Source organism: Cryptomeria japonica, chromosome 9 (genome assembly GCF_030272615.1).
Source record: "Cryptomeria japonica chromosome 9, Sugi_1.0, whole genome shotgun sequence".
NCBI classification, from domain to species: Eukaryota; Viridiplantae; Streptophyta; class Pinopsida; order Cupressales; family Cupressaceae; genus Cryptomeria; species Cryptomeria japonica.
In genome coordinates, this window is record NC_081413.1 from 415,537,019 (window position 1) to 415,562,798 (window position 25,780).

A 25,780-nucleotide genomic window follows, 5' to 3' on the forward strand; every position below is an offset into this window, starting at 1 on the left:
CAGGGTTCTCTGAAAAAGAAAACTAAAGTCCAAACTTAGACTAGAAACAAGCATAAGAGGAAGGAGGATAATATGAAGGAGCTAGAGGCTTATAAGTAGGAAAGGACTTCAGAAGCTTAACAGAACCTGGAGCAGGTGACCACTGGTGGGGCTCTTAGGGTTGAAGACATAGCTACTATTCGTAACACTCCAAAAAAGGAATAAGATATCCCTGGTAAGATTGATCCTCCCTCTAACCCTCCTCTAGAGGGTATGCAAGGTTTTATGGACACTATGGAGTGGCTAATAACTGGTTACAAGAAAGCTATGGATGACAACAAAAAGATCAACCATAGAATTTAGATTCTGGAAACTATCAACACTGGGGAAGGGAAGACTATTGCTGATTACATTGAGGACCTGGAAAATTCTATTGCAAAAGCTAAAAACATAAGAGACTCCTTCAACCCCAGATTTGAGAAAATAGAGAAAGACCTCCTGGAAAGGAAAGCACTTGCTAACGCTATAGATCAAACTATTTCAGGCACTAATAGTAAAGTCAGCAAAATTGAGGATTGCCTCAAGAGTATTGCAAAACAAAGTTTAAGCATCCTGAAGATTTTTGCTAGCAACACTAATACTCTCATCAGCAAATTGGATGAGGAGAAGGAGACCCTGGATATTGACCCTGACACTAAAGGAATAGGAGAGGCTCAAGGACCCAGAACTAGAACTAGAGGCAAAAAGAAAGAAAAGAAACCTAACAAGGACCTGGATGATCTCAAAGTTGTTGGGGCCACTTATGACCAGTTGGTGAAAAAGGCAAAGGACCTTCTGAAGACTATAGTTGTGTAGTGCTTTCCTAGTTTCTTTCTTGTTTTTATCTTTTGCTATCTTTTTGGTTTGCTGGCTTTTTTGCCATTCATTTTGTAAGCGGTTTATATGCTCTGGACTTTTAGATGTCTTATTTTAATCTCCTATGTTAAAGGTTTCAAGTCCTGAAAACCTATTTTTCTTAATTAATCAGAACCTATCTTCATCAAGTGTAAATGTAGTCTTTCATACCATTCTCTTGGTTCTTTCTTGATACCGTATAGCACCTTGTGTAGTTTACACACCATATCCTTTTCATCAGTCAAAGCATAACCATCTGGTTGTTTAATTTATACTTCCTCTTCCAGTATTTCATTTAGAAATGTTGACTTCACATCCATATGATATAATTTGAATCCCCTATATGTTGTAAATGTAAGTAGACTCCTAACACCTTCCAATCTAGCAACTGGTGCAAATGTCTCACCATAGTCTTCTCCTTCTTCTTGTGCATAACCTTTGCATACCAATCTAGCTTTGTTTCTCACTACTACTCCATCTTCATTCAGTTTATTCCTCAATACCCATTTAGTACCTATCACATTTTAGTTCAGTGGTCTTGGTACTAGGGTCTATGTATTGTTCTATTCAATTTGGTCAAGGTCATCTTCCATATCTTTGATCCAATGATCATCTTCAAAGGCTTCCTTAGCAGTTCTAAGCTCAATAGTGGAGATCATACAAGAAATTTTCTCTAAATCTTCTTTTGGTTAACACTCCAGCATCTTTATTTCCAATAATTTGATTAGGATTATGATTGAGTCTTACATACCTTGGAATAACATTATCATTACCTTCAGGTTCTTCTTCCTCACTATCTTCATCTGTTGTAGATTCTACCTATTTTGGTTGAACTAGTACTACAAAATTCACTTCACCAGCTCCTGGCTTCACCGGTTCTGGTTCCAAAATCAGAATGTAAGGTTCATCTTCCTTCTTCTCCTCAATGGTTTCTCCTAAAACTTCAAGACACTCATCCACTCGGACATTATCACTGTCAATGATTCTCTTCGTTCGGTTGTTGTAACATTTGTAGGATTTTCTCTTGGTGGAATAACCAAGAAATATGCCTTTCGTCACTCTTAGAATGAAACTTACCAACATAGTCACCTCTCTTGATAAAACATTTACTACCAAAAACCTTAAAGTAACTGACATTAGGTGACCTACCATACCAGTATTCATAAGGCATTTTATCCTTACCTCTCTTCACCAATATCCAGTTCATAATGTATACAGTTGTGCTAACAACTTCTCTCCAGAAATGTTTTGCTACACCTCCTTGTATAAGCATCATTCTAGCAGCTTCAACAATTGACCGGTTGTTCCTCTCTGCAATACCATTTTGCTGTGGTGTCCTAGGTCCAGAAAGTTGCCTCTTAATTCCATTGTCTTCACAATATCTAGTGAATTCCACTAAAGTAAATTTACCTCCTTGATCAGTTCTTAGACACTCTATCTTCTTACTACTTTCCTTTTTAGCTAAGGCCCTGAATGCCTTAAACTTACTAAAGGATTCTTCTTTGTCCTTCAAGAATGTGATCCACATCATTCTTGAGCAATCATCAATGAAGATCATAAAATATCTATCACCTTGAATACTTTTAGTCTGTATTGGTCCAAAGAGGTTTATATGAACCAAATCTAACAAATGTTCTGTTGAGAAAGATTTGCTCTTAAAATTTGAGGATGTCATCTTCCCTAATTGACATTCCTTACACAAAGCATTCACTGGTTTGTCCAACTGAGGCAAACCTCTTACTGACTTGGACTTACTGACTTTGACAATGTTATCAAAATTTATATCACAAATTTCTGATGCCAAAGCCAACTGTCATCTACTTTAAAAATTAAACAGTTGTTGACTTTAGGATTTAGGTAAAACAAGTTACCTTTTGTCTATTTTCCAGTTGCAATTAGTTCACCTTTCCTCCCATAGATTTTGCATATTCCATTCTTGAATTCCGATGGATAACCTCTGTCATTGAGTTTAGATACACTCAATAGATTGGGCTTTAATCCTTCAACCCAATAGACATCATCTACACTACTCTTTCCATTGAGAGAAATGGTTTTCTTTGCTTTTACCATGTAGGGTGAGTCATTTCCAAATCTCACAACTCCTCCATAAAATTTCTTCAAAGTAATAAATTTACTCTGGTCACCGATCATGTGGTGTGAACAACCACTATCTATGATCCAATCGCCAAAACTATCCATGCAAGAAACTAATACCTTCTGATCAGACGCCTCCTCTTTAATGTCAATAAAGACAATGTCTTCATTTGCATCTCCCTCAAATTCCTCACCTGTGATTCCACTGTCAACTGCAATGAGGCAATCTCTTTTACCTTTTCTTTTATAGTTATTGTACTTCTCACACTTATGCTCATTGTCACCATTAGGACAGTTAGCATCATTATGTCCAATTCGGTTACATGCAAAACACTTCAGAGGTAATTTAACTTTGTACTTACCGGTACCTCTAGGTAACCGCTTGGCCAACAATTCTTCAAGCTCGATCAGACTATCTTCATCATCAACTTCTCTATTAGAACTAGACTCATAAATGTAACTAGCTTATCTTCTTTTCTTCATAGGTTGGTTAGAACCTGAAGTTCTAAATGCAGATTCAGATTTTTTAGCACTACCATCATAACCATTTAATTAAAATGCAATAAGTTTACCAATGATGGATTCAAGAGTTACCTTTATTTTATCAATAGACTTTAGCTCCCGAATAGCTACAACTCGGATAGCATAGACCATTAGAAGGGTTCTCAACACCTTACTAACTATTGTGGCATCCTCCACTTTACCACCATCACTCTTGATCTCACTGACTATCTCCTTGATCCTCTGACCATACTGTTGAATATTCTCACCTTCAGCCATTTGCATGTCATCAAATTTACCTCTCAGACTCTCTTCTTTGGAAATCTTCATATGCTCATCACCGCTATAGATATCAAGTTTTTTCCACACATCATAAACAGTCTCTAGACCATGGATATCAACATACTCTGAATCAAACAAAGAACTAATAATATCCTCCAATGCTTGATTATTCTCTTGTTTCTCTTTATTTTGATTATCAGATAGAATCCCACTAAGCAAGGTATATTTGGTAACAACATGTTCCTAGTATTGACTTCTTAGACTCTTGATATAGACTTTCATCCTATCACTCCATATTCTATAGTTTTCCCTATTAAACTTTAGACCTCCTTTCTTCATCTTGTTCTTCTAGATCTTTACCTTAAGTTGTTAGGCTTAGACACTAGAGGACCCGAAATGCTTTGATACCAATTGATGATATGATGAATCAATAATGATCTAGAAAAATAATAAGAGTGGGGGGGGGGGGGTGAATAAGTAGATAGAAAATTGACTTAGCTTTCACCAAACTCAAAAACAATCTCTAGACTAACTAGTTCAAACACTAAACTACAAACTGCAATTGCACTATCAAGTTAACTCGTTTACTGGCATAACAAAATAATAGTGTAATAGCTCTAAAACTCTCAAACCATTTAACCAAAACATAAAAATAATTTACTAACAATTGTAAAAGAATATTTTAGATTACTATCAGTCATCTTAACATAACTAAGTGGATTTAACAATTAAGAAAATTAACCATATCAAACATAACCAAAAAAACCATTCACCACTTGACATAATGATTTTTGACATGGAAACCCAAATGGGAAAAACCATGATGGGGATGAATACCCACAAGTATTCTGAACTCTTTTAAAGTTTTCCCTGTTAGGAGCTAAGCCTCCTAAAGTCTTGGTTGTAGAGCCCATTCCCGTCCCAGGCAGGGATCCAATTTTACAAAATATCCTGTTAGGGACCACCTTGTTAAGGGATTGACTATAATGCCCTATTAGAAGCAATACCCTATTAGGAGTAACCTCGATAGAGGATTTGAAATCCAAGATAATGGATCACCTGGTTGGAGGATTTAGATAGCACTAATCCTATTAAATCTTACCCAGTTAAGGAATTTATCTATTGTAATTGTTAGAGAACAACAAGAGTTTGTTGATCTAGTAAATATCTTTTTCTTTCTCCTATATGCCTTCACACATATTGCAGATATTCCTTCTGGTTCAGCAATCAATCACACTGACACTTAACCAAAATTTCCAACACTACAATAAAACAAATCATCGACCTTATTAGCAAAACAATAGATCGGTAACACATCACAAACCTAAGATCTCATAGAGATTACAAGTAAATCAGTTCAAACATGACCATTAGATTACATAGAAATAATTGCACATTATACAAGACAACCTTGACCGCTCCTTGATCACTGATTATCGATTCCTATAACTCATCACGTGGTTTCCTCTTCATGTTATGCACTCACTCATTCCCAAGATAAAACAATTATCTCTACACACCAAAAACTACTTGAAACTCATCACATACAACATGCATATGTAGCATAATCATAACCGATAACCATTTAATCATAGATCAACACAACCGATTCAACAAGATTCATTGAATAGGGTTTGGCATATCAACAAGTAGGGTTACCAATTGATCTCATTTCTTCAATAGTAATACCAATTTCCTTCACTTGCACAACTATGGGTTGCAAAACAACATCATTACTGGTTACAATTGACATCAATGAAAACACAATAGTACATCAATACAATCTTCAATCAAATGCCAAAATTGGTTAGGTCCTTTTATCATAACCAAATTAATTGGAAACAGTTCTTATTATTTGCAAACAATGGAGGGAGATCCACTCCCCGATCCCATTAACAACATGTACCTAAAAAGATATTACATCTAAGGGTGGGATCATTTCAATTTTTAGTACTGCATTTGCATATTTCTTTACTACATTTCATACCTTCATTTCAAATTAAATCATAGTAACTTGCATATCACCATTGCATATGATTATTGCATTCTCATGTAGTTGCATCCATAAGCAAAGGATAATTGTCTTAATTTTTCAGATGTTTGCACCGAAAAGAAAAAAGGTAGTCTCTTTTCCTAGATATTTGCTCATGAAGTACTTAGAGACCTTTAGTCATCCATCCCTAATGTCACCTTGTCATTGAGATTTGTCTATGATTGTGTAGAGGTTTTTCTATTCAATCTTGCTTATCCAAAATCTTTCAATTACTATATCTCACACATTAATCAATGGTCTAAATCATTACAGATACCTAGTTGGTCATGTGGTTAGTGAAAAATCAATAAATTCTACTTCAACGTCACTATAATTGTCATACCCAAGTAGGTTTCATTACTTATAAGTCAAGGCAAGAAAATGAAGAAAAGAAAACAAAAACACTATGCCAATATCCATCTGAAGGCAAAAAAAATAATATATTACTAAAATATCATGCATACAAGTGCGACAATAAAAGCTTGACTATGGGAACATGCAAGTAACTCCATCAAGGCTATGGACATATGCTGGCAATGGAGCATAACCTCGTCGGAGCCCTAAATTATTTCTGGTAGCGAGGCTCTATCCAAGATTCTTTTGAAGTTAGAATAACTCATGTAGCTAGCCACATAGGATTCCAAGGGTCTTTGTTGGTTATAAGAGTCAGAATGAATTCAAATGCACACAACTTGGCAAAAGAAGATCAAAGTTTCAATAATAGATGGAGAATTTTTCCACGCCTCCATTCATAAATCTTTGCTGCATAGTGTGTTAGATTGGATTGTCTGAAGTCTTTTGAGAATGGATTGAATTTCTATCTTTGCAACATTTCACACCTTCAATCAAATCAGTGCATTTCAGGGTGAGGAGCACACACATTCATCCTTATTTGAATAAGAACTACATCTTCATATCATATACTACATTAGCATAATTTGTATTTCAAAAATTCATTGTCTCCACCGCATTCTGCAGAACATCGTGTTATCATAGATTTGCATACTTGGGGGCATAACTGAAAAAATCAATCAAAAACAATCAGATAAAGTCCTAAAAAAATCAATCAAAAAAATTCAGATAAAGTCTTGAAAAAATCAATCAAAAACATCCAGATAAAGTCCTGAAAAAAATCAATAAAAAACATTAAGATAAATTCATGAAAAAAAATCAATCAAAAACATTCAGATTAAGTCCTGAAAAAATTCTAAAAATCATAAAAAAGTTGGAAAAACCTTAAAAACCATAAAAAATCAAAATAAAATAAAAAAACATCAAATATCAAAAAAATATCAAAAAACATTGAAAAATCAATTAAAAATTTGCAATAAATTGTCTCGCAAGAATCAAACACCCTAGCAGATATCCAACAAACACTTCACACGAAGTTAAACAGAGGATACAACTATCTTGTCAAAACATTTGCAATCAAACTGATTAACTATCTAACCTATTGAATCACTATCAAAATATCAACGTGATCATCATTTTGTCTTAAACAGAATTGGTACACTTGAAACCAAATAGGTTAGTCTTAAATGAGGTCCAAAACTTCTTAAACCAAACATTATCAAAATCACATCAAACATATCAAAGAAAAGACACATTTAGTCCAACTAATGAGTTTTGTTTATTTTTATTGACTCTTTTTATCAAATTCGTGAAGATCATTTCTTTGAGATACTCAAGGATGTCCAAAAAGTGACTAGAGGAGTCGTGATGGGCATGATCCTCTTTCTTTGTTTGTTTTTTGTGGTTTGAACCAATGAAGTTCTGGGGCAATTTCTCTAGTGGGTGTCTATGATAGAAGCATTCAACTTATGAATGCCACACATACCTTGACCCCTAGCGTAATTCCCAGAATGGAGGGTTCCCTCCTTGTCTGGTACATGTTTGTTTCTTTGCAATGGGATATCTATACATATTGGTTCCTCAAACCCTGGTGTAATAAGCTCCATTGTTAAATAATAAGGCTCAATGATGACAATGTATTGCGCTATGAATAAAGAAATGAAGACTTTATCATCAAAATTTTATCAATCAAATCATTTCTATCATATCTACTTCTAGAATAAATAAAGGTTGGTTAATTGATTTATCATTTCATATCATTTTACATCTAACAACTAACAATTCTTCCAAAACAATAATTTTCAACACCTATCTTGACACAGCAAAATTCACATCGTATTTTAATATAAATCACTTCACACAATATTGCATTAGTTCATTGCATTATGATAAACATTTCATCAATCATCATACATCATAAAATAAAGGTACATCAAATCACTACATAATATCACATTCACATTACAATCATCATCACATAAGCATAAAAACAACAAGAAAAATAAAAATATAAAATTAAACCATGAAATACATCATCAAATAGCTCATCAAAAATGCATATCATATATCTCATAAAAATATATCAAAGTACACCGAATCTATGATACATCATCAATAACATAAGCATCTCAACCAATGTTGCCTCTATCTCCAAGTTGATCCCATCTACCAGATCCTACCCCAGGATGTCTTGACGATGTCCAAGGTGGACCCATAAGACCACCACTGTTGGTCCGTCGAGAAGTAGACCTGCTAGAGCTTGAATGATCTCTATACTCACTAAATCTAGGATCTCTTTGTGCCTTAGAGAAAACACCATCATAGAGATGTCTATAATATAAGGCCTCTTTCAAAGCATAGTAGAGTATGTCAGACTATCGATGTGTGTCAGTACCCAAAATAAAATGTTGATCGTAAGAAGTCTGAACCAACTATATTTGCCTCACTGCATCATCTCTCTATGCAGATGGTCTCTCTCATCGACTATATAGTCTCTCTCAAAGGCTATCTGATCTCTCTCTAATATAAGATCATCCATCGCCTTCTGATACTAATTTCTATCCTCTATCCTTCACTGACACAAAGTAGCAACCAAGTCCTCTAGGCTCCTCACCTGATCTCTCAATCCCTCCTCATCTCCTCCCTCTTCACCTCCTATCTCCATAGCCTGGGGAATGTCAATATCATATCCATCATACCCACCCTCATCCCCATTGTTTTTCAATGAGCCTAATTGTGACTCATCTCCCTCGCTCTCACTCCTATGAGAACTGCTTATAGATGCAGTCTCTCCACCAATATCCACATCCTACTCTCCACTCTCTACGTGCTCTGTAACTTCTGCTATCAGATCTATCTGACCCCTATCTCATCCTTCTTGACCTCCATCTCTCCCTCATCCATCTTTCCCTCATCCATCTTTCCCACCTCCATCTCTCCCTCCATGTCTCCCCCCACCTCTCCCTCTCCCCCAAGGACTCCTACCATGTCTAATCTCTTGAGCGAGAATCAGGATTGTTGGATCTGTCAAAGGTATATGCCTATGTTGTATTCACTAGATGCTATACTATGTTGTAGTCCCTAGATCTGTGACACCAAATCACCAACCCCATTGAATAGGAGCAAGACTATCAAACTCAACAATAGCAACATGAGGCTACACACATGCACCCCAATCACTGATCTCATGAGTAGTTCAAGAAAAAGAAGTTGTCACATCTAGAATACTTTGTATCTCCACAAACTGTCAAAGTACATGACCAAGAAGATGCATATCAATAACCTCATGACCACCAACATCTTGCCCAATAAGATATCTCTGTTGTTGACGAAAAGGAAGATGATGGGTAACCTGTTAATGGGTCTTTAGGGGTTGATCCATCTCTTTCTTCAGAGACGGTTAAATGGGAACCACCTAGTAAACAATGGATAAAGATTAATTTCGATGGTGCATCAAAAGGAAATCCAAGAATTTAAGGGGTTGGGGTGGTGGCGAGGGATGATAATGGATTTATCCTTTTCAAAGGAGCACAACATGTGTAGGATGGCACTAATAATGAAGCAAAGGTCTAGGCAGCCTTTCTAGCAACAAAACTAGCCTTAAATATGAATGTCCAATGGCTGCACTTAGAAGGGGACTCTCAGATAGTTATTAATGCAATAGATAAAGGCAACACACCATGCTGGAAATTAAACCGATGGGTGGCTATGATCCGAGAGAAGCTCAAAGCATTTGTGGATTTTTGTGTCTCACATATAAGGAGAGGAACAAATGTAGTGGTAGATTTGCTATCTAACGTTGGAAGCAAATTGGATAGTTGTCTAAACAAATGGTGGAAACAAGATGGTCGTGTGTGGAAATGGTATTAATTGCAGCCTTTTAGAAATGTGCAGTCTTCAACATGAAAGAGAGAGAAAATTTTGGCAAGTACATAATACAAGTTGGTGCCTTCTCTTTGTAGAAGGCAGTTATATGTGGTAGGTCGCATGATTGGAGCGGGTGGAGGATGGCAGTAAATCTTGTGAGAGTTGATAAATACAACACCACAGGAGCCCAAAGATCTCTACAAGATGAATAACTTGTTACAAGGAGAATCAAGGAAGCAAATAATAGAAAAAATAATACATAGAAAATATGCTAAAAAAGATGAGAGCTCAATATTCACAAAATGTGTAATGTGATAATGATATAAAGAAAAGAAAATTAACCTCTAATATGTCAAGAAACCCTAAAAGGGAAAACCTAGGCTTGCACATAATAATTAATAAAAGAATTAATTATTATGCACCTAATGTTAGCTTAAGTGTAAAAAGAGATAATAGGGAACTTAAATAATTAAGCAAATGTTGTTTAATTAATCAAGTAAAGACCCAATTACTCTAACATCCCCCCTTAAGCTAGACTTACGGAAAAGATAAAACCTAGAACAACTACTGAAAGCAGGAAAGATGGGTCCCGACAACAAGGCCTGATTAGGTACCCAAATACAATGAAATCTCTATGAAATGGAGAAAAAGAAGAAAACCCAGTGGGAAAAAACTCCTCTCCAAAAAGAGATAAAAAAACATGCAGAAAGAAGAATAAGGAAGGAAGGCCTCATAAACACCCCCCAAGGACAACTTCCTTCACCCCAAGCATAGATCACAACTGAAGATAGCGCGGCGATGCAAAAGGTTTCATGAAGATGTCTACAACTTGCTCGATAGTGGGAATGTACTCCAGAATGAGAGAACCATCCTGAATCAACTAGTAGATAAAATGCATGTGAAGCTCAATGTGCTTCATCCGCTGATGCTCTACTAGGTTGCAGTAAATATGAATAACACTCTAATTGTCACATCAAAGAATAGTGGGACTTTTAGGAGGAAAACTAAACTCAGTCATCAACTGTCAAAGCCATAAGATCTCCCGACTAGCGAGCACAACAACTCGGTACTCAACCTTTGTAGATGATAATGCATAAGTAGTCTACTTTTTGCAAGACCATGTGATAGGACTAGAGCCAAGATAGAAAACAAAGCCAGAAGTAGACTTCTAATCAGTGACATCACCAGCCCAATCTGATTCAATGTAGCCAACAATGTGAGGTTCCCCTGATGTGTAGTGAATGCCATGAGAAATAGAGCCTTGAATGTACCACAAAATACATTTGGCAACTTGCCAATGACACTCATGAAGATCATGGGAGAATCGAGAGACAAGGCCAACCCCAAAGGAAAGACCGGGATGAGTGTGAGTTAGGTACAACAAACTGCCAACCAACTGTCTGTAAAGTGTAGAATCTACTAAAGGAGTAGGACAAGTAGTAATCAAAACAACCCCTAGCTGAAAAGGAGTGGGAGAAGGCTTTCAATAAAGCATGCCAAAGCACCAAAGCATGTCAATATCATACTTCTGCTAGTAAATGTAGATCCCATCAGAAGATTGAATCACTTGAAGACCAAGGAAATAGTGCAAAAGACCAAGATCTATCATCTCAAACTAGTCCATCAAAGCTTGTTGAATATGCTGAATTATAGAGGATGAGCTACCTGTGATGAGGAGATCATCAACATATAGCACAAGAATCGGGATCTCACCCTCAAGAAGTTGAATGTAAAATGTGTGATTGAAATGATTGTAGGTGAAACCAGTGGAGAGTAAGAAACAATCCATCTTCTCATATGAAGCCCGAGGGTCTTGTTTGAGACCATACAATGAACGTGTGAGGCCCTACCCCGACTCATCCTAGCATTTGAGTGATTTTCAAGTTGAGACTATTATGGATGCTTTATTTTATGCAATATGGATTTAGAACTTATATGATTTCATGATTTCGATAACATTAATATATATGGATGCTTTATTTATATGCTTTATGATATAGAACTCTATATGATTCTAGAATAGGATAAATTTGAGATGATGTATGTCATTATTGGATTTGTAGGACTTTACTATGATGATAGAAATAGGAATGCATGTTTTATGTATGGATCAAAATTATGTGTATTATGATAATTGCTTATGTGGATTTATTTGGATATAAGGTATATCGATTTGTTTAAATGTAAATTGTATGCAGAGTGTTTGATGTGTATTCTTATTCATGTGTTTGATATTATATGAGTGTATTTGGAATTACTAATGTGTAATTGAGATGCATAGGAAAACTATCCATGTGACCATGGAAACATTATGGAGAACCAAACCTAGACCTATGTACGTTCGTAAAACCAGGGGTTGTCTATTTGGAGAGACAACACCCCGTATGTATCGTATTTTATTTGTAATAGTGAATGATGTATGTGTGTTAAATTTTATTATTGATTTATTAAATCCAACAAGAGACAATTTCCATGTGTAATTTTGTAATGTATTTTATTGTGTCACTTGACACATGTGTTGATTTATGTCTTGAATTTTGACTTGTCTCTTGAAGGGAGTTGTTCAACTATAGCTTTTTCAAATAATTGAATGTGATTATAAATTTTCCTTGGGTAGAGAATCTTTAGGGTGGTCAACTTAGGTTTGACCCGAAATTTAACTTCAGATGGGTTTAAAAGGGGTCAAATGGACTCCAAAGGGTAGTTTAAAGGTGTTTCCTAGAGTCCATAAGGTATACCTTTGGGTTAGGAGTATTTTTAGGCATGTGTCTACTCCCATGTGACTGTTTAGTCACCTCAAAAACTGAGTTTTCTAAGATGTGCGAAAATTCAAAATTAGAAGGTGCCATCTAGGTTAGATATCCTTCCCTTTTGATGAGAGATCCTTTTTCATCTTTTTCCTACTTTTTCCTTTTATAGTTTTAGAAACCTGTGAGAACTCTCACTGAGGTCTTCTTAGGCAAGAATGAGAAATTTTGTGGGTAATCACCCACTCTCCATTTTTGGAGACTAGGCATTTTGAAAAGTTTGGTTTTTGGATTCGAAATTTTGGGCTAAGTGTGGAAGGAAGATTTGTGGATTTGGGCTGCTCATCCTCAAACTAGTTCTAAGCATACCTTTGGGCAGATTGAAGGTTGGTTCATCTCTTTGTTTTTACGTTGCATGTCTATGTTGGAAAGTTTGGTTGTATGTGAAAGTGATTCTCTTGTATTTTCTTTTGTGAACATTATTATTATGCAATCTGTTTTTTATTTTCTTGTATGCATTTTTGGTGTTTGGGGAGTAACCAAGGCTTTCTACTCTTGGGAGAGTAGGATGGTCTTGTGGGTGGTAGAAGTTTGATAGCCCTCAAGTGAGAGACTCTCACTATGAGAGCAAACTCAAGGGGTGTATATATGACCCTTGCTGCATGACCTGGTTTGTGCATTTGAGAGTCATAAGGGGAGAAAGTATGGCATGAATGCCTTGGGAGGCATAAGAAATGTGGGGTTAATGAACTTATGATATATCTTTGTTTTTCCATGAGTTGGCTTTGTTAACTACTATTCTTACAGTCTCCTTAGGGTATTTGGTCCACTACCACCCATGTAAAATCATCACATTTTGTGGTGAAGTGTAGCCCTGGTTGGGAATATGTTGTTGTGCTTGTTTCCCCTTTCTTATTGTCTAGGGCTTGGTTCTCCAAGCTCGGGGGTGGCTTCTAGTAAGCCTAGGCTAGGAGGTGAGCACTCCATGGTCAAGACTTATGATTTATTTGCAAGTTGCTTGGAATGGAAGGAAAAAGTCAAGCTAGGAGTTGGTATTTTTACTTGGTTTGCAGAAAAAGAATAAGAAAATGGATGCTTTATTTTAGTTACAGAAATGTAAATGAAAAGCTACATATTGTATTTACTTTTTAAAAAAAAGAGAATCCATTGTAAAGGTTGATTTTGTAATTGAATATACTATGAGAAAAGTGCATTTTATTAAATTTTGTATTCTATAATACTATTGTAAATAAATTAAATTATGTTTCATAATGAGTTCTGTATTCTATTTGTTTCTGCAAATTTAAGAAAAGAAAAGAAATGCAATATGTCTTAATAAGGATTTACTTGAAAAGTTTAAATGTTGTTAAATTTTGTCATTTATTCATTTTCTGATTTTTGGAAATGAAAAAGAAAGAAAAGCAATATGTTTTATTAAGTATTTTCTTGCAAAGTTCAAATGTTGTTAAAATCTGTCATTTAATCATTCTTCTTTCTTTCTTACATAATAAAAATTAACCCATCCACAAAAGAATATGATGTAGAAAACATGTTTTGTTTCACTATTAAAACAAGCAAAATAATATAGATCTTTATATTGCTGTAAAAAAAAAGGGGGCTGCATGCTTATATATAAATGTATTAAAAAATAAATTAAATTACAGAGTTTTCTAACACTAATATATATATATATATATATATGATCATGCATTAAATAGAATATATTTATGAATCGGAACATTAAAATAAGTCCAGAATGGATTACATATATATATATATATATATATATATATTTACGTGTATATATATATACATATATAAAAATATATATATATATATATATATATATATATAAATAAAAATTAAATTTGTTATTAAAAATAAAATAAAAACTAAATTGGGGGGGGGCAAAGGGCTGAACTACTGTGTGGACACACAATGGACGGTCCGCGGCTGCCACTATGTCACCACACAGCGGACGACCCATGGCCTCCACTGTGTGGACACACAGTGGCGTCTGCGACCCGCCACTATGTGAACACACAGTGGACGGCCACGGTAGTATCGCCCACTGTGTGCACCGCGGCCGCTATGTGTACACACAATGGCGGCCAAGGAAACCCCGCACCACCGCTCCCTCCCTCTTCAAAACCTCCACCTCTAGTTGTCATGGCCATCGACCCTCCTCCTCCTTTCAATCAAAAGAAAATTCATGGAACCCTAACCCGGTTGGGGTTAGGGTGAATTTAATAATATAAAAGGAATAAAAGAGGGGTTAAGGTAAAATCATTTATTTATAGTTTTTTTTTAAATTTTAGGGTTCCTAATTAGGTTTAATGTTTATGAAACTCTAAAATAAAATATGCTATATATATATGTGTGTGTGTGTGTATTAGTTATATATGCATATATATATATATATATATATATATATATATATATATATATATATATATATATATATATATATATATATATATATATATATATATATATATATATATATATATATATATATATATATATATGTTTATAAAACATATAGGCATATGGATATAGGAATATGAGTTTTAAAATTATATTTCTTTGGAGTTAAATTCTTATTTTTAAATTCTAAAAAAAATGATTTTTAGTAAAGATATTTTTTTTTTACTATAAGGAAATTATATAGTCCGCCTAAATTTAGGCTATTCCCAATTAAATTTTATAGGTCAATTTACATTAGGAATTTAATTGACCCTGTTAGTCGAATTAGATTAACCCCATTTTAATTATTGTTGAAATAAATTATAGGCATTAATAATCTAAATGCTAGGACTAATTTATTTAGTTCTTAAAAGAAATTAATGGATATTGGAGATTAATATTATCTTTGCCAAGTATTTAGAGAGTTTTGATTAAATTAATTTATTGATTTAAAATTTATGAGATAATAAATGATTCTTTTAATATTCCACATTTAATTTAAATTATTTTCGTTTACTTGAGTTAGGGGTTAGAGTTAACCCAAAACATAGTTAAGACAAAACTTGATAGTGCACCTCGTATTAGAAACATTTAATGTTATTAGGTTGTTATTTAAAAAAAAAAAATTATCCCGTTTGTGCCCAAAAGTTTGGGCATGATAGAACGCCGAAGTCTGCAAACCAAAGAACTGTCCTGCATAAATCCCTGAGGTTGCTCCATATATATTTCCTCCTGTAGGTCCCCATGTAAGATAGCACTCTTCATATCCATCTAAAAAATGGGCCATCCCCGAGAAGATGCAAGAGATAGTACAAAGCGAATAGAATTCATCTTGGCGACAGGGGCAAATGTCTTAGAGTAATCAATACCCTCAACTTGCAAGAAAACCTTCGCAACAAGACATTCTTTGTACTTATCAATCAAACCATCAATAACATACTTAGTGCGATACAACTAGCGACACCTAACCATCTTTCTACCCTTAGGAAGAGGAAAAAAATCCCAAGTATGATTCCTCGTCAAAGAAGAATACTCCTCCTCCATAGCACAATCCAACTTAGGGTGACCTGTAGCCTCTGAAAACTTCTGAGGATCATCTGAAATGGCATGACTCAAAATACTAGAACCCACAGTATGAGAATGGGTGCAATGAGTATCTGAAGGATCACCGGCCATAGAACTTGTAGCCTCAATAGTAAAGTGAGCCCACCTGGGCATCTGAGGTGGAGGAGGTGGGGGTGGGGATGGTGGATCATCAGCACCATCATCATAATAATCCTCAAAAGAATTCTAAAGAGATGCAGTGGGAGGAGTAGGTAGAGGAGTAGGCACCAAAGTCAAGGTATCCACTATGGGAAGGCGCTCATCAAACTGAACATCCCATCAAAATAGGACCTCTCTGGAATCAGGATCAAACAACCTGTATGCCTTAACATCCTCATAGTAGCCAACAAAAATTAGGGGTCAAATCTTCTACTCCATTGCTTTCCTCTAAGCATTAGGAATAAAAGCCCATGCCTCACTGCAAAACACTCAAAAAAAAGAAACATCAGGCTTGTCATGAGACCAAGCCTCCTCAGGAGTCATATGTCGAATCTCCTTGTGAGGCATTTGATTCTGAATATAGTTGGCACAATTGACTGCCTCATCCCAAAAAGACAAATCCATGGACCTGGACTAAATCATACAATTCACCATCTCTTGTAAAGTTATGTTCTTGTGCTCAGCGACACCATTCTGCTAAGGGGTGTAGGGAATAGTAAACTGATGCTCCACTATGAATCGACTCTAAGGGTGCCAAAGCACGAGGGGCTCTTCCCTTTGGAAAGGGATCCCTATGATGCTTTCCAAGCACACACCTATGACAAACACCATCAGTGTAGGAAATCTATGGGAGCCCAAGAACAAGTATCTATGTACTCATCTGCTAAAGATATCTGTAATTGACATGGCCCAAGCGTTCATGCCAAAGTGTACTCACTAAATCCACATGTGCTATAAGAAATGAACCTACACCCGCAGAGGGCTCAAATCCATCAAATTTGTCCAGACAAGATGCAGCATCAACACTCCTAGTAGCCAAAACCAAATTAGAGTCATGGAGGTCCTGAATAACCACATCATGTGGTAAGAACTCAACTGTCTTACCAGAGATAGAATGGAAAATTTGATAAATGGACAGGAGGTTCATCGAGATGCCAGGGACAACCAGAACATCCTGTAGACTACCCCCATTCAAAGAGACAAAACCTAAACCCAAGATTGAAAGCTGAACTGAGTCACCCACTGCAATCTATGAAGCACCACAAGAGGCAAGAGAAGTAACCAACTACTGAGTGTGAGTCATATGGTGAGAAGCACCATAATCTAATATCCAAGTGGACCCATAGGTCGAAGCCCGAGTAGTGAGAGAATGACATTTCCCTGTGGAAGGAGAAGATGCCTGAGGTGAGGAGATGTGATATTGTTGCATGGCTTCCTCTAAAGCCTCTAAGCATTTCCAACACCTGAAAACTGGATGTCCTTCCTTGCCACAAAAACTGCAAGTGTCTCCTGATTTCTTCTTAGTCTTGGAGGAAGACTCACCAGACTATGAAGATTTCCCATGTTTCGAAGGAAATGGTGGTTTAGAATCAGACTTAGGAGGTGTCTTGGAGGAATGCTCACTGCCTGCAAAATTCTTCTTTGGCTTTGGTTTCTACTTTTTCTTCTCCTTAGAGGACTGAGAAACCAATGCTTTGTTCTTGCACCCTTAGAGAAAGTCCAGCTAAGAAAGATGAGACTGCTCATGAGGCAAACGCAAAGAGAGAAAACCAAGCCATCCATGGTGGAGTAGAAAGCAGAGGAAAAAAATTGAAAATGACCCTGAAGCTTCGAAAGAATCAAGTGAATGCACTCTGTGTGTGTCTTGATCTTGCCACATCCCTGGAGAATAGATCTGGTACTCTTGAACTTGTTCAAAAAATCCTCAATGGTGGGAAAGGAATCAGGTGACAAAACTAGCTATGCCTCAATCTGTAATGCCCAAATCTCATTAACCCTCCCGAAGAGAATAAAAATTCAACCACATAGTGTGAGGAGTGAGGAACTCATCAAGGTGAAACAAAAGACTACCAGAGACATGCAAAGAGAGCAAACCTATGGCCTCATCCATCTTGTTTCTGTCCTGAAGAAGCTAATAAGGATGCTACAATAGAGGCTGAACCTCATTCAAACAAGACCACAACCCTCATTCCTAGAGAAGCCTCATGATGCGGGGCTTCCAGGTGTGATAGTTGTGTGATGTCAACAACTCAACTGAAGGATCTGCCATGAAAAAACTCTACACTTGCACCTATTTGTTGATGTTTTTTATTATGTGATCTTTCAGAATCGACAAAAGATGCAGAAGGGTTTGTTTGTTTCTGAGAGCTTTCATGTTCTGGATTTCTGATATAAATGATAGAAAGTGAGAAAAAACATCCCCCACAATAGATAAACCCAAACCCTAGTACATACTGATGAGAAGTAAGTAGTGCATAAGCAAAAAAACTACAAACTGAAATCTCATGTACCTAATGAAAAATATGAGAAACAATATCATCTGAATAGAGTATTCTAAGAGATTTCCAATGCCTATTCATTTTCAAAAAAAATGGAGTCTGTTTGCCCATTCTATGGCTCCGAAAGTGCAAAAAAGAGACTTGACTTTGACTGGAACAAAGTATAGTCAAATAGAAAAATTGAGCAAAAAATCCAACACCACGAGGTTCAGCTCAGAACCAGCTTTTCGACGCTTATTTGTTTTTGAAAAAATGACTCTATATGCTCAAGATATGGCCAAAAAATGAACCCCCACTTAAAGAGACAAGAGGGTGAAGGTTCGCTGGCAGGGCATGGTAGCGGTGGCACTCTAGCGGAGTGGCAGGCACCGACAGCAGGGAGGCGGGCTCTGGTAGGTGGAACGACAGGAGCCGGTGGCGAGAGCAGGAGCCGACAGTGGCCGACAAGAGGCCAGAGGCTGGCAGCTAGAGGGTGGGGCCCGCACTGACAAGGCCAGCGCCAGACGAGCAGGCCGACGGCCGGACTGTCAGTCCGGTGCCCAAAATTTAAAACATTTTTGATTTTCCAAAAATCTTTTTCGCCTCGTTGAAATGATTTTTGATTTTTTTGATTTTTTTTTCTTTTTTTTTCAAAATATCAAAAAATCGGCTTGTATGCTGTAAAAAGGCAAAAAATATTTTTTTTGAAATTTTTTTCTTGAACTGCGTGCCAAGGTCGTACAACCTAGTACGGAAGAAAAAATACCCCCAGATGCTCAGTCAAAACTAGGCAATTTCTATATGACTATAGGGGTTTGTGGGCCTTCTAGGCATGATGGTGAGGTCTATTTAGGCCCAAAGTGCTCAGAAAAAAGGCCTATCCCTAGGTGCATAAAAAAACCTTCTTGAAACCCCAGATCTGCTTCTAGTGCAAAAATTCTTAAAACAAGAATAGATAGTTGTAGATCTGAATCTCTAATACTATGTGAGAGTTGAGAAATACAACACCACAAGAGCGCAAAGATATCTGCAAGCTTAATAACTTATTACAAGGAGAAGCAAGGATTCAAATAACAAAAAAAACAATACACAGAAAATATGCTAAAAAAGATGAGAGCTCAATATTCACAAAATGTGTAATGTGATAATGATACAAAAAAAAGAAAATTAACCTCTAATAGGTCAAGAAACCCTAAAAGGGAAAACCTAGGCTTGCACATAATAATTAATAAAATAATTAATTATTATGCACCTAATGTTAGATTAAGTGTAAAAAGAGATAATAGGGAACTTAAAGAATTAAACAAATGTTGTTTAATTAATCAAGTAAAGACCCGATTACTCTAACAAATCATGCATATGATCTCATGGCATTAATGTCATATCTTTGACACTCATTATCCACCCTATATAACGGCGGAAGAATTTATTACCTATTGAGCTGCATGCCAGGGTTTGTTTATACTAGAATTAATTGTATCTTTGTAGCATTGTATGACATTGCATTGTAGGAATTGTTGTTTCAAATCTATAGGTGACTATGGAAGCTAATTTCACTCTATGAATGGATAAGAAGTTGGTGCCTTTTCTAGGTAAGGTATCGGAGAAGCGGATGTAGGGACTCTTCCGGTTTAAAGCAGAGAATTTGTGGGCAGCGGCTCATCTCATGCTTGCTGAGGAGGTGGTTTATGTCTGCCATCGATATCGGATGAACATGGAGGTGTACTCCTTGTTTTTGGCATGGGCTTGTGAGTTCGAGCTGGAGGTGGAGAAGATAAAACTCACACTGACCAAACTGATCGATGGGAATTTTTTGATAAACCTTGATTCAATCCTAAAATGGGTGGTACCTCGAGTTGGCATCCTTATTAAGGAAGGGGATGACCAGGAGGATTTGATTCCCTTTGTTCATGGATCAAAGGATGAAATCAGAGACCAATGCCAAGAACGTGCCCAAGTGGGATGGGAAGCGATGAAGCTCTATGTGAAATTAACCAGAGCGGATGAAGTCCTAAATGCTTTGCATGTGGTGGAAAGGATAGAAGTTGGCAAGGACCTGAGAGATAGGTTTGAAGAAGGACGGGCCATTCAACTATTGGTGTGTTTGGAGGGTGACCCTAACTTTGGATGTCTAGATTGCATCCCAAGGATGAAAGGTGAAGTGGCAAAGGGGAAAGAACCGACCACTAAGGAGGGAGGGGAGAAGGCGATCCAGGGTGATAGTGAGTGAGTAGCCTATTGGCCAGTGTTTTTCATATGTTCTTATGCATTTTTAGTTGTTAGTTATTGCTCTAAAAATTAAATTATTTCTGGAACCTCTGGGTTTGTAGAACTAGCAAGGATCTGTTTATTTTCTTTTGGATGTCATAAGTTGTAGGGTTGGGTAGTTCATAAGATATGAATGTGGGTGATATGGGGTTGATGTTCACTACATTTATGCATCGTGGAAGAATGCAATTTTGTATATTTAAATTTCCGCATTAATATAAAGTAAAAATATTTACCGATCAAAAAAAAGAAGGAAGATGATGGATATCATTAGCCCAACTAAGGCAAGTGAGATAAGGTCTCCATGAGAAGTACTATAAAATATCAATCTGATGATGCCAATAAAAAGTGTTACCCGATGCCCTATGTCTCACTCCAATAGTGTATCTATAGGCATATGGCTGCTCCAGCACTAAATCAACATGAATCACATGACAAAATATAGCTATGTACTCCCAAGCCCATATCTGGAGCAAAGTAACACCACATCCAATGGATTTCTACTACAAATACACAATCCCATGCATCTAATGGATATAAAGTGGCAAGAAGACAAGGACCCCAAGAAAACACATATCTATCAATAACCATATCATGAATCACTCATCCCCATCCAACAGGGAAACCATGGGTATGTCTATCAGGGATCAATAATCTAGTAATAATGCAACCAAGAACAACGGTGAGATCATCATAATCAAAATCATCCCAATGAATCTCATAATCACCCTGAATATGGAGATCATCCTCAGAACACTCAAATAGTGCACACAAAGCAAATACTCCATCACTGTGATCAAAAGTAACTTGAGCACCAAATATGGGAATGTGTTAAATACGCCACACATCCTCAAGTGTGATAGACTCCTCACCTATCAGAAGATGAAATGAGAAATTATCTGAGTGCCAACGCTCAATCAAAGCAATAATCATGGCCCTATTGGCTGTCACCTTAGGCAAGTGTGCTATATGGTACAATCCAACCTGTCAAAGGAAAGTGGTATCCTCTGTGTCTAACTCATATTATCGATCAAGATCATCGAGCCTCGTCTGCCTCACAATCAAGAATGGATAATGCTCCTGCATTTGAGAAAGAGCAAAATGCATTAGATACATCATTCACAAAGCACAAACAAATTCATTTAATAGCAAGTACGAATTTATATTAGCAATTGCAAGTTATTTAAAGCAATTGTGAATCAAAAAAGGCAACTGCAGACTAAAAATTTTAAGTGTGAACTAAAAATTTCAAGTGTGAACTAATTTTATCAAATGTGAGCTAATAATGTCAAATGCGAATTACAAATTGCAATTGTGGAAAAAATATCAATTGCAAACTGTTTAAATCAAATGCAAATTTTTACTAACAAATGCGGTTAAATCGACAATCAACTACAAATTGAAAAAATTTGACACTACAAGACATCGAAGAAAAAATTGGAAAAAACACAAAAAAATGAGAAAAATTAATGAAAACTCACCATGCCACTAGTTCCTGGAGGTCTCTGATATGATCGTACCCACTCAAAAAAATGAAACCTCGCTCTATGACCCACCATTTTCCTCCAAGGATGTCAAAAGCATTATAATCTCCAAGTAATCCTTACAAAGAAAGTGAGTGTAAATGAGCTCAAATCAATACCAATTTTCAATTTATAGCTCAAAATTGGGGTTTCTTTCCACCCTAATGGTCGTGGATCCCTCCAACTTCAATGCAGCTGCAACCATACCAAACGAGATCGAAACCTTACCAAACTGCACATTTTTACTTACTAGCACATTTTCAAAAAAAGGGTCTTCATTCTACAATTTTTCGACCACTTTTTTCAAGGGGGCATATTTATACCAAAAGTATCGTTGGGACATACTGGGGCAGACTTTTTTTGTTTTCTTTGAAACAATGTCATTTTGACATTGTGTTAAAGAGGGGCAAATGTAGACACCTAAAAATATCTCATTAATCTTACACTAATTATTCATCTATTTAATTAAGTAATTCTTTAATTATTTGATTAAATCAATTATTTCATCCAATCATCACCCTTGATCATTTCTAATTTTTGAGTTTCTATCATTTCATCATTTAATCAAATAACGCTTGTTGTTCTCAAATTTTGATTCTCCCTAAAATCCCTTATAATAAATAATAAACTCTGTCTGCAAAAGAGAAATCAAGGAGAAGGAAACTTTAGAGAAACATATGACAAGGTTTGATGAACCTTCTACACTTTGAACTTATCCAAAGTTCAGGCAGGTATACCTTATGTGAATTGACTTCACACTTTTAAAAGACAGATCCACAGTAAACCAGTCCGAAAACCAATGAATCTTATCGCCTCAAAACTAACTGAAACTAAGAAAGAAAGCTTATGCTCATGTTCAATATCGACCTACAAGATATGTAAAAGATAACCACAATATATAGCAGTTCCTTATCCAGGCCATAGAGTCATCTAAGTTTAAACAATAATCTCACAATTAAACATCTCCATACATCCCATCACCTCGGCTTTTATAAACCCCACATATGCCTGACATACATAAGAATTTACCCTCATCAAACTAGACAGAATTCATCAAATTCAAAGTCTCCCACAAGGAATTTATTGATAGAAATTATTCTTACATATTTAATTCCCCTCCTGAAGAGAAAAGCTAAGAAACGCATCTATTTAAGATTTCCATACAACCCATACTCAAATGAATAACCCTAGACTACTCAAATTGAAAATAGTAAATATTTGCAAGCACACTTGAAGACAACACAGATTCTAGGCTCAAAGTTGATGGTCTGTGTACTAATATTAATTCAAAAAATATTACAAAAACACTTGAATGCTCTCCATAAGACTTAGAAAAAGCTCAATTAAATTTCTGCAGTGTTTCCTTACAATTTCTTGCAATCTCATTTTCCACAATCCTGGTATCCATTTATAACAACATGGATGCATACAAAGCTTTGGACTTCCCTAGGAAAATTTGTTACATCTATACTTTGGTTCAAAAAGCAATTACAAGTGTCTATCTGTCTCAGTGGCCTTTTCAGTTGGTAACTCTTCTGCGATATCCTCTAACTGTTCTGGAGCATCTTCCAACTATTCTGGAGCATCTTCTTCTTGCACCACATATTTCTTGGACCACTCTTCGAAAAGATCATTAGTAGGCCATGAGTAGCCAATAAGCCTTTTATTCAACTTTAATAACTTTTTCCAAGCATTCCTCACTTTCCTTACCTCTGACTACAAAAAACCATAATGTGATTTGATCTTTTCTATTTCCTTGATTATTTTAACAAACAGTGAGGTGTCATCTTTATTGATTATTTCATTTACCCTTAGAGATAGATTAACCCCTAACTCATCCAACCATACTTGTTTATCTTTCAACTGATTTTGATTAACAAAACCTCCGGGAAACAATGCAAATTTATGCTCGGTATACTCTTTCCTATACAAGTTCGCCTTCCTTTCCACATTAGCTCTTCCTTCTGCCAACTTTGTCAAACCTTTGGTCAACTCACATGTGAACTTAATAACAGCATCAAACCCACCTTCAACATCTGATGCACACATCAGTTCTAGGTCCACTTCTCTGGGCAACCATTTATTCAGAATGGGCTCTAAAATAGCCTTGTCCTCATTTAACTCACTAAGAGTGTCCAAGATCCTCTTCATATTTATGTGTATTGTGGGAGAATCAACTTTATCATCAAAACTCAAAATTGTAGCGTTTATCTTCTCCTCATATTTGCTTGCAAATAAGGCATGATCCTGTTTCATCTTCTCCAATTCATGTTGATAGGTCTTAGCTGGTTGAAAACCAGAAGGCATAAGAGAAGGAGGGAATTCTATGATGGGACTATTAGGAGGAGGTCTTGCTAGAGATGAAGAGATTGCCAAGGTAAAGGACTCACCTCCTTGGTATTGTCCCATCAGCTAACTTTGAAGGTTGGCAATGGTACTGTCCCTGTTGGCTACCTCTTTATTTGCTTCATTATAAGCCTTTAGAATTGTCTCCAATTTGGTTTGAAGATTAGCCCTTTCTTTTTCTTCCTTCTCTACTACTGCTACATTGAACTTAGCAATCTCCAAAACAGTACTAGCTACTTCCATCACTCTTGTGCCCCAGACTCTCCTAACTATCATTCCTCCTAAGAGATTAGACTCCCCAAGGGTCCTTCCTTCTTCTACCCTCATCTCTTTTAAGGGACCACATTACTAGAGAGGCATCATCTTTGCTAAATACCACTCCTTTCATTGGCTTGGATTCCTTTATGAACGCTTCTAGGACCAATGCATCAGCTATATCCCATTCAGGGAGAATTAGCACACTAGCTTTTGAAACCATTTCCCTTCCAGCCTTCATTTCTTGTTTGACCTCTTCTTCTATTGAATTTGTATCTTTATGAGGCTGTTCACTTATTCTTTTTGCACATCTGATCTTGAACTGATCAATATTCTATTTCCATAGAAACTACATGAAAGCACCTGATGCAACAAAATTGTTGTCAGCTAGGAATTCTTCACTAGCTTGCTTGATAGTGATGTCCAACTATTTTCCTTATAGATCACCATCAGTTATGTCCATTTCAGCACCAGGTGGCTCCTCTGGCATTCCTTCTTGACTTTCATTATAGGTGTATGCAATTTCACCTAGACTCCCTAATTGTAATAATTGCTCTACCACATCTTGCTCATCTCCTATATGAATTGGAGACTAAGAGGGAGAGTATTGAGGGTCATCGGTTTCAATTTATTTTCCTACCCTCTACCTTTTTG

General features: G+C 36.3%; 1 protein-coding gene across 1 annotated transcript in view; it reads right to left on the reverse strand.

Annotated features, from left to right (window-relative positions):
• The window catches only part of LOC131074132 (uncharacterized), an 80,728-nt gene that overhangs the window by 39,110 nt on the left and 15,838 nt on the right, over nucleotides 1-25,780 (reverse strand). Inside the window, exons 2-3 of the mRNA XM_058010703.2 lie at nucleotides 25,248-25,448; nucleotides 8,748-8,942 (exon numbers count right to left, since the gene is read on the reverse strand). Coding sequence (XP_057866686.1) covers nucleotides 8,748-8,942; nucleotides 25,248-25,448 — 396 coding nt within the window. The remainder of the gene's footprint in view (nucleotides 1-8,747; nucleotides 8,943-25,247; nucleotides 25,449-25,780) is intronic.